Below are 9,295 nucleotides of genomic sequence, written 5' to 3'. Positions count from 1 at the left end.
TAGCTTTTGTTTTTAATCAAGCTAAGCCAGATATTCACAAAGCCAATTTAGCAACAGCAAGATACTCTTAATTATTACGCTATCCTGTCATTATGTAGCTTCTATGTCTTCATAGCTGGTTACTATAAGCAGTGACCTCTGCAAATACTGTGTTTATATTTAAATATCGTGGTAATAGCTAAAACTGATATCAACAAACTATTGTAGGCAGTCCAAGTTGAACAGAACAGACAGTGACACGTTCTTTGGGCCCAATTTCAGGCTTCTATGAACCCTGAAATAATCAGTTGCTTTCTGGTGATCCTGGTCTTAGTTGTGTAGCTTACCGCTGCTGCTGTGAGCCAACACAGCCTTTAATCTGGTAACTGTGGTCAGCAGTATAAAGAGTCCAGAGTCTCTTTTGCACTGGCTGGGTAATATGTGGCCACAAGTGCTACTGACCCCACTACCTATAAAAGATGTAAACATCAGATTTATTTGTCTAGTTTATTTCATGATTTATGGAGTGATGGATATACTGTTCCCATGATGTTACAGAGTAAGTAAGGCTACAATACAAGAGAAACTACTAGGTGTTGTGATTCAGTGAGTCCTCTGGATCGTCACTTTCTCCTGCCTGCGGACTGCAAGGAGTTGAATTATGTGATTCACCTGTAAAGAAAAGCAGAAAGATCAGGTAAACTCATCTGAATGACAAAAAATGCAAACCTATTTAACTTACTTACCCTATAAAGAAGTATACCGCAACTATTTAGAGTCTTTAACATAAATACGTACATTTTATCTGCAAAATCTATTCATATATCAACAAAATGGGATCCTAGTCCTACAAATCAGGGCAAGCAACTTAAGAGGCCAATCTATATGCAGTAAATACTACAATTTAATATTCAAGCTCACATATTTTGAATTTACACTTGCTTTATTTGACCTTTAACAATGAAATACTGTTTCTCTCAAGAATAGGATATAAAAACAATAAAACATAAAAGAAACAGACGGAAGTAACTGTCACACACATCATATGATTACCTGGAATGGTTGCGTCAGTCTCTCCATCACCAGCGAGCTCTGCGTCTGTGCAGATGTCACCGAAGATCAAACGGATTGTCTCCTCTGCGTGCCGCTCACTGGAGGAGCCGTGGACCGAGTTGTGGAGGATATCGGAGGCAAAGCGGGCCCTCACAGAGTTTGGTGATGTCACCTTAGCCTGGTCGGGGTCTGCAGGGCCCATCAAGGCCCTCCACTCCTCCACTGCATTTTCCTTGGTCAGGACTAGCATCATACAGGGCCCCCTGAAATAAACAATGACAGGATGTTCATATCTGGCAATGTATGTAATACACACATGCACCTGCTCACCTTAATATTATTTGTGTTTGTTGTTAATTTTGACCGATACAACCAATTTTCAGCTTTGCACTACTACAGCATGTGGTCTCCTTTGTTGCTACGAATTTAAATTGAACATAACAGACATGAAAAGAAAAACAAGAAAATTAACCAGCAGAATAACGCAATTAAATTGTCAAGAGCCACAATGGGACGACATCTGCAATAAGCAGCCTTTGACTAAACTTTCCCAGTAAGCATTAATTTGGTGATTTGGAGGTCAAAATATGTCAAGACTTCTACATTAAAAAACAGACTAAATTTGATTTAAATAGAAGGTCTAGTTTACATAAAACTGTTTCAACAGCATTTCCATGAATATATTTCATCATGTAGTTCAAAGTCATTGAAAAGCTGTTGAAACAATGTTTTTACTTTTCAGTTTTAACCTTAATGCCCTGCAAGTCACCACATCAGTGCTTTCTGGGTGATATCCGAAATATATTCCACTAAACCTGGGCTAATATTGAGGGATACTGGCAACCAAGGTAGTTTCCCAGTCTAAAGTGCCCAGCTGTACCCATCTCTCTGCCCATTGTATTCATGCAGTTGTGTAATAACTAAGTGAAGGGGCTAATCGGAGCGGAAGACAATTCTAAAACCTAGATGTGCTGTGAGAATGAAATTGAGATGGACTTCCCAGCCACTTGCCTGAGGCTGGCTGCCTTGATTCTAAGCTGCTAAGATCACTGTTAAAAGTGCCGTTAAAATTTGTAGTGGCAACGGGAATTAGGGCAGGTCAGGGTGGTCACTTTGCCCTGCTGCTATAGCTGCTTGCGGGCATAGACTGACCGACTCATGAACTCCACCAGCTGGTTGAAGAAAGGCTTGTCCCGGTGCTCTTTGTAAAACTCCTCAGCCATCTCCCTCGACAGAACCGTCTCCTTCAGCCTTGTGACAGAGAAACCGCTGCCACGGATCTCCTCCAAAATCGTCTCTGTTCAAGTGATAAGAAGAAATAAATATTATACAGGTGACACCATTATCTGTGCACAGGTAAATGAAATTTCTATATTGTTCCAAATGACCAGAAAGAACCTTTGTGTTCCTCTATGGCATCAGGTTTGATCACTGCCAGGGTCTGCTGCTCAGGGAAGAAGAAGTTAATCTCTCGTTCTGCCTCCTCATGACTTGCACTGCCATGCAGCTGGTTGATAGGCTCATCTTCCACAGCAAACTGAGCCCTTAGACTGAGTGAAGAGGGACACATCAGTCAGCATTACAGGCATAATCCCACTCTTAGGTACCATCTATAACTTATATTTTCCAGGAACTATTTTTTTGAGAAGAAGTGGGGTAATTTACTGTTCTTTTCTCCACTTTTGCTCACTTTGCTCACCCTGCCTTGTCCACTTCAACTTCAGTATGTTCCACATTTGCAAGATTGCCTTTCAAGAAACTGGCGAGATCATTGCACAAAGCTTGTGAAGGGAGTCTAACATAAAATATTGAAACACAATGTTGTCCTGTGGCTGCACAACTTTCAGAAAAGAAACTTGAAAGTCTACAATAACACAAAGTCTTCAATCACAGATTTGTGTTTAATAATATGCAAACCTGACACGGTTAAAACAAGAGGTCAGAAGAGGAGTACAGAGACCTTTTTAATTGGATTTCATACAGATTAACAGTATGGTGATGTGAGAATTGTAAAACCATTGCTTTTCCGTGACTATTACACCACATTGACTCCTCCAGACTCATTTCAGTGAGTGAATGAATAGAACCAGACGCTACTCACCATTCAGGACTCTCTTCTTTGGCTTTTTTAACATCAGTTGGACCAAGGATGTTCTTCCAATGATGAACAGCTCCCATTCTGGCTAGAGCCAAAGCTAGCACCGGCCCACTGTTAACATACACACGCTGAATACACTTCTGCAGCAACATACTACTATTTCAGACTTTTTTTTTTTAAAGTGTGTGTAAGTTACCTGGTCATGCTTCGGAGCAGTGCAGGGAAGTAGTCCTCCTCAACATGTTGGAAGTAAAACTGTCTGACCTGCTCCTCTGTCAACATCACCTCTTTTTGGAGAGCAACTGTGAAGCCTGAGTTGTGGATTTGGGCCAATATCTCCTCTGTGGGACCACAGATATGAAATATGTAATTAACAGTACAAATATACAGTAGATAGTTGCATTTTGAAAGTGTGATGAATGTCTCTGCAACTGCACATTTGTCACATGTCTCATTCAACACATTTGCTGAAGGAATCAAGCAGCATTCCCACTATATTCATATGAACCACCTTTGTGTGTGAATTTGTGTTTGTGTGTTTGGCACGGGCCCCACCTCTGTTCTCTCTGGCAACGTCGGGCCGGATAAGAGCCAGTGTCCTCTCCACACGCTCTTCCTCCCCATCCTGCTCCGTTACTGAGGCTGTCCTTAAGTTGGGGAAGAAGAAGGCAAGCTCCCTGCTGGCCTGGTCGCTGTCCTCGCTACCGTGCACTGCGTTGAACAGTGTCTGTGTGCCGTATTGTGCCCGCAAGCTGCAGGAACCCAGAAGGGAGAAATAAGAGGAGAGCAGATGGCTGCTCGGCTGGTGCTCAAACAGAGAGAAGCATTACGTTTGGGTGTGTCTGACCGAGCAGGTGGGCATGTGCTGCTCATTTGCTTTTCCAGACTTTAGACTTAGGTTGTTTCCCCACTGTTGCAATCAACGGTGTGTGAATAAATGTCAGACACAGGAATGATACAGTAACTTTATCACACTGTAAAGTTTGATTAAACTGTTGATGTTTTCTCAAGATATGTACAATTTTAAGCTGTTTTTCTGAATAGAGTATATATATAATTTCCAGTGACTAACCTTTCTGGATTTTCTCTCCTGGCTTCTTCTGTGTCTGCTGGACCAATGAACTCACGCCATGCTGGTACAACATTAGCTGAGCCCTCAACCTGAGAGAGTACCAGAATATGGGAAGGCCCGCTGGACATAAACTGCACCAAGTCCTCAAAGCAAGCCTAAAAATCACCATCACATACATACAGACAGAGACAAGAACACACAAACATATTAATGTAATGAATAATTTATATCAGGAATGCTCCAGATATCAAAGAGATAATTCAGTATAGCTGCTTCGTGGATCAGAAATTAAAAACTAAATTGGTTTACATTCATTTTTAAAAAGCAGATGCAATAAAAATAGAGCTGTGTACACATCCATTATGTCATAAACATTATCGGTTTACCTCTCGCATATTCTGTGTTTCTGAATCTCTAATCATTTAGTTGCATCACAAACAGCATGATAAGCAGAAATAGCTGCTTACACAGCAGCTCTATTTTGAGCCTTGTGCAGAAATGCAGATAGATGTGTGATGTGTATTTGCACTGGTTGTAACTGCTCTCCCATTAAGATGTTTACTCAGCATTCAAAAATCCCAAACTAACCTCAGAAACATCAAGCGAGCCCCTCAGCAGTTTGACTAGTATGCAAATCCCTGGAATGGGTTACAAACAAGAGTGTCTGTATGTATTGTCTTTGATTTGGTCTGTGTTATATGTGCTTTTTTGCTTTTATTCTATACTATTCTAATCAATCTCACTCCATCCACAATAACATACCTCTGCTGCTTTGTGCTGGTAAAAATCTCGAGCCTCAACCTCAGTCAACGTGTGCTCCTTGTGGGCCAGGATCTCAAATCCAGCATCTTGAATCTAGCCAGGTGAGTAAATGTCTGAGTAAATGCATGATGAATTAATGTCAGCAGTCCTCTCAGAATGTGAGCAGTGTTAGTTAATAAGTAAGTCTCTGTTGTACCTTCATTATGATCTCATTTGCCTTGCCGTGAGCAACAGCATCTGGTTTGATGATGGCAACTGTGTACGATTTACTGGCAGGAACTAGGGGAGAAGAGAGCGGATTGAGTGATGATTAGTAAATGCTGATAAAACGTGACATGAAACAGAATGATGATGACACTAGTAACCAACAATAGCAATCATAGTAACAACAACACCAGAGATAATGTCAATGACAGCAAGATATCGACCACCAATATGATTATATTGTTTCTACAGCACCAATTATGCTTTCTTCATTGTCTGACTGCTGAGGCGAGTGCTCCTCTTCTGTCTTCTCATCATCATCCACCAGACCATCATCTTTAACCTGGTATTCAGAAAAACCAAACAGTGAGTCCTTGAAGGTGTTTGTCTACACACTTACATAATACTCTTGTGTATGAATGAACGAGGCTGCAACAAATAATTCATTTTATTAATGATTAATCAATAAAATGTAAATATATGTAAATGGATGTAATAAATAAATAAAATGTCAGAAAATTGTGAAAAATGCCCATTAAAATATGCCATAAACCCAAAATGACGTCTACAAATTGCTTTCTATGTCCAAACTCCAAATGTGTTCAGTTTACTATGACATAATACAAAGAAAAGCAGCACATTCGTACATTTAAGAAGCTGAAACCAAAGACTGAAAAATGACTTAAACAATTTTCAGTTGTCAAAATAGTTGCTAATTAATTTTCTGTTGATCCACTAATTGTTTAACTGGCTAATCATTTCAGTTCTACAATGAGCATTATGTGTGAATGGATCACTGTACAGTATGTGTATGTGTACTTTATATAACTGCTCACCACTTTGCGTTCACCACCTTGCTCCAGGACCAGCTTCTCCTTGCCCAGCTCCTCTACGATCATCCTCTGAAGCAGAGGCGCATTGGCCCCTCGCAACACAGCCACCAGCTCCCCGCCCTGTCCATTCAACACAAATATCCCTTTAAATTTTTTATTTTTTTTTTTTGACCAATTTTGAAATTTAATGTTACAAGTAGTGACATGGACACATGGGACAGGAACGTCTTGGCTGCAGAGGCCTTTATAAGGAAACCACAAAAGACAGAAAAACCCCCATCAAGTCAGCAACAACAAAAAAAGTGCTGATATCTTTAAACGTAAACTTAAAACTAACATCTTTAGTCTAGCTTATAATTTGAAGATTTTATGGACATTATTTACTTTAGATTTTATGTATGATTTATTTTATTAATGTCTTTAAATATTTTGTCACCTCTTATTCATTTTATTTGTCATTATCTGTTCTTCTTTTGTTGGTTTAATTACATTTTTATTTTGTGTGCATAGTCTCAAATTGTTTCTACTGTTTATATTTGTTCTGTCTTATTATTAAAGCACTGTGAATTACACTAACCTGTATAGAAAAGGAGCTATACAAACAAAGTTTTAAAGATTAATTGATTGAAAAAATGGGAGAACAGGCACACAAATATGCACAATCTCAGTAATATACACATTAAATAAAGGGTTGCATATTAGATCAGCACCAGAGATCACAGCTATATGGGAAGTGGCCCTGTTTCCTGGCCTACATCATTAGCGCCTCTGTCTGAGTGTTACAGAGTCAGGATGAAAAGGAAAAAGAAAATTAGAAAGAACAGATGAATGCAGAAATAAATCTAGACAGACAGTATCAAGACAAAAAATGGATGCAAGGGATAAAAGACAAAATACACAGATGTGATTCCTCAGATATGCTGAACACACACATACTGACTGTACAAACATGCACACACTCACCCCATAGAACAGGAAGGTGGGCTCACATTTCCCTCGATACTTCTCCAGAGCATCAATGCTGTCTGCCTCGGCCTGAACCACACAAACACACACACACAGATTTTTGGTGACGCCCTCACACATTGTGGTTTTAATTAAAAATGCTTGATATTTTAGTAAATATCCTTGTAAATGGGCTTACTGTTGCGAAATGTAACAGGTCATCGCCCAGTTCGTTCTTTATTTTTCGCAGAAGACTGACAACAGCTCTGCAGGGACCACACCACTGTTGGTACACATCCACAACTGAGGAGAGAGAGAGAGAGAGAGAGAGAGAGAGAGAGAGAGAGAGAGAGAGAGAGAGAGAGAGTGTGTGTGTGTGTGTGTGTGTGTGTGTGAGTGTGTGTGTGTGAGTGTGTGTGTATGTATTTGTATGAACAGTCATTTTGCAGTTATTCCAGTGAACACAGAGGGGCAGCAGCATACAATAAATTAAAATTACAGTGACAGGTCCCTTCCACATCCACAATTTTGTTCCAGGTGTTAACACTTACTGGGCAGACAGATGCTGACTGCGTTTTGATAGTATTCACTTTTTTTTTAATGGGACATAAACTCTCAACCTCTGAAGTTCTTACCTGTTAAACCTTTAGTTGCAAGCATCTCCTCCCATTGCTCTTGGTTTGTGACAGATGCCTGGACAAGAAAAGCCGCATTCAGATAAGGGTTTAGTAAAAAAAAAAGTAGCAAAAAGTTAGCATGTTGCCAAGCTGCGACTGAAAACATTAATTAGCTACAAAAACTCATGCTCTGTGTTTGTCCAACCTGCAGACTCGCTTCTTTCTTCTTGCCTGCCATTTGATAAGTACGTCAAATTAAATAGTTATATCTAAAAGGGCTAACATGCGCCAAGCGATACACACAAATATAGATTAAATTAGCGAGCTGAAATGCTAATACGTCACGTTATAGCTCGTGCTACTCGCGCTTGTTTGGCTACATGGTTGCTAAGCAACAGCGCTTCCGCTTTGTTTCCGGAGCCACTGATCCATCATCTGTTGTCTCTGTGACTTACTGCCAAGGTAGGTCTTGAAGAAGTACACAAATCTGTTTTCAGTTATTGGACTTTTTCTCTAATCTTTGATTTTTGCTGAAACATTGGATCATTCGAACATTTATTGAAATTAAACCATGTGAGAAGTTTAGAGGGAAAAATCACTATTTGGTGGAGCTGTTAACAACTCATAGACATGTGAAATGTGACCCCGACTACACGCTGCTTTTCATAAGACGTCAAAAACCAAAAAGGTTGGAAACCACTGGTTTCATCTTTAACACTGTGTTGTATTTTAAAAGCTTGTTATATTATCCATTGTGTCAAATCTTCATCTGAAAAGTAACTAAAGCTGTCAAATTCATGTAGTAGAGTAGAGAGTACAATATTTCCCTCTTAAATTTAGTGGAGTGGAGGTAGAAAGTAGCATAAAATGTAAATACTCAAGTTCTCCTCCCTTCTTAAACTCCCTCGTGTTGCAGAGAGCATCATGGTCCCCTTCATCACACTCTGTGTGAGTTTTGTTTAGACCCTGTCACCTCAGAGTACACATCAAATACACTGCAGACTACACCTGGGGGCGTATATTTTGATTAAACAAAAATGTATGTAGGAAAGACGCACCATGTAGGTACAATATAAAACTGAAATAATACAGATTAAAAAGAGCTTTTGACACAAACTCTCTCTGCAAAGACAGGGCCTTACCTTCTTCCTTGTACCAACACTGTTGTAGTTACAGGTACAGAAAAATATTTTATTTCTGCCCCTATTGTGAGAGAAAAATTACAGAGTAATTTGAAGGCTGTAATCTAAAATGTCACCCAACTTTTTAAACTCTTTGCTCAGACTGACACCCTAATCTCTACATAGTTTTGACAAAGCTAACTCTCCCAGAGCAACAGTATCAGTTGCCTTTCCTCTTGCCATAACATTACAATATTGCAAAGGACGGATCTCCCCATGCACAGCCAGTATTTTCAGTCAGGTGCTGGTCGGTCGCAGGAACATATAAGGTGAAAAACAAAATTACACAGCACAGCACAGCACACTGAGATGACTTTACTGTGACTTTATTAGGAGTGACCATTACAATATTACACTTATTGCCCTACTCAAGAAACCACTAAATGTGTGTGTTGAATGGTAGTTTGCGTTTTTAATTCATTAGTAGTCATTTGATTCCCTCCACAAACACCACATTACAGTATAGCTAATAGCTTATATGTGTTGAAACTCAAATATTTTCTTATACTCAGTACTCTCCTGACACCTCAGTGAAGATTCCCTTCAACTGT

General features: G+C 39.7%; 1 protein-coding gene across 4 annotated transcripts; it reads right to left on the bottom strand.

The window, feature by feature from the left end:
• Nucleotides 1-472: 472 nt before the first annotated feature.
• On the bottom strand, nt 473-7,923 carry nme9 (NME/NM23 family member 9). Of its 4 annotated transcripts, XM_044366097.1 has the most exons (17): nt 7,769-7,923; nt 7,582-7,639; nt 7,146-7,249; nt 6,965-7,036; nt 6,005-6,121; nt 5,424-5,511; nt 5,161-5,243; nt 4,965-5,057; nt 4,203-4,357; nt 3,686-3,882; nt 3,327-3,471; nt 3,134-3,241; nt 2,732-2,791; nt 2,431-2,582; nt 2,185-2,329; nt 1,033-1,295; nt 473-651 (listed from the first exon to the last, which is right to left on the bottom strand). In XM_044366097.1, exons 1-17 carry the CDS (start codon nt 7,799-7,801, stop codon nt 569-571), a joined length of 1,956 nt encoding a protein of 651 aa, XP_044222032.1. In that variant the 5' UTR covers nt 7,802-7,923; the 3' UTR covers nt 473-568. The 4 variants fall into 4 exon arrangements, with proteins under 4 accessions (XP_044222032.1, XP_044222034.1, XP_044222031.1 ...); XM_044366099.1 differs by lacking the exon at nt 2,732-2,791 and having other exon boundaries at nt 7,769-7,922; XM_044366096.1 differs by lacking the exon at nt 7,769-7,923 and having other exon boundaries at nt 7,582-7,762.
• Between the last annotated feature and the right edge of the window lie 1,372 nt (nt 7,924-9,295).

This window comes from Thunnus albacares, chromosome 11 (assembly GCF_914725855.1).
Source record: "Thunnus albacares chromosome 11, fThuAlb1.1, whole genome shotgun sequence".
Lineage (NCBI taxonomy): Eukaryota > Metazoa > Chordata > Actinopteri > Scombriformes > Scombridae > Thunnus > Thunnus albacares.
The sequence above is the reverse complement of the archived record's forward strand: the minus strand, read 5'-3'. Positions and strand labels throughout refer to the sequence as shown.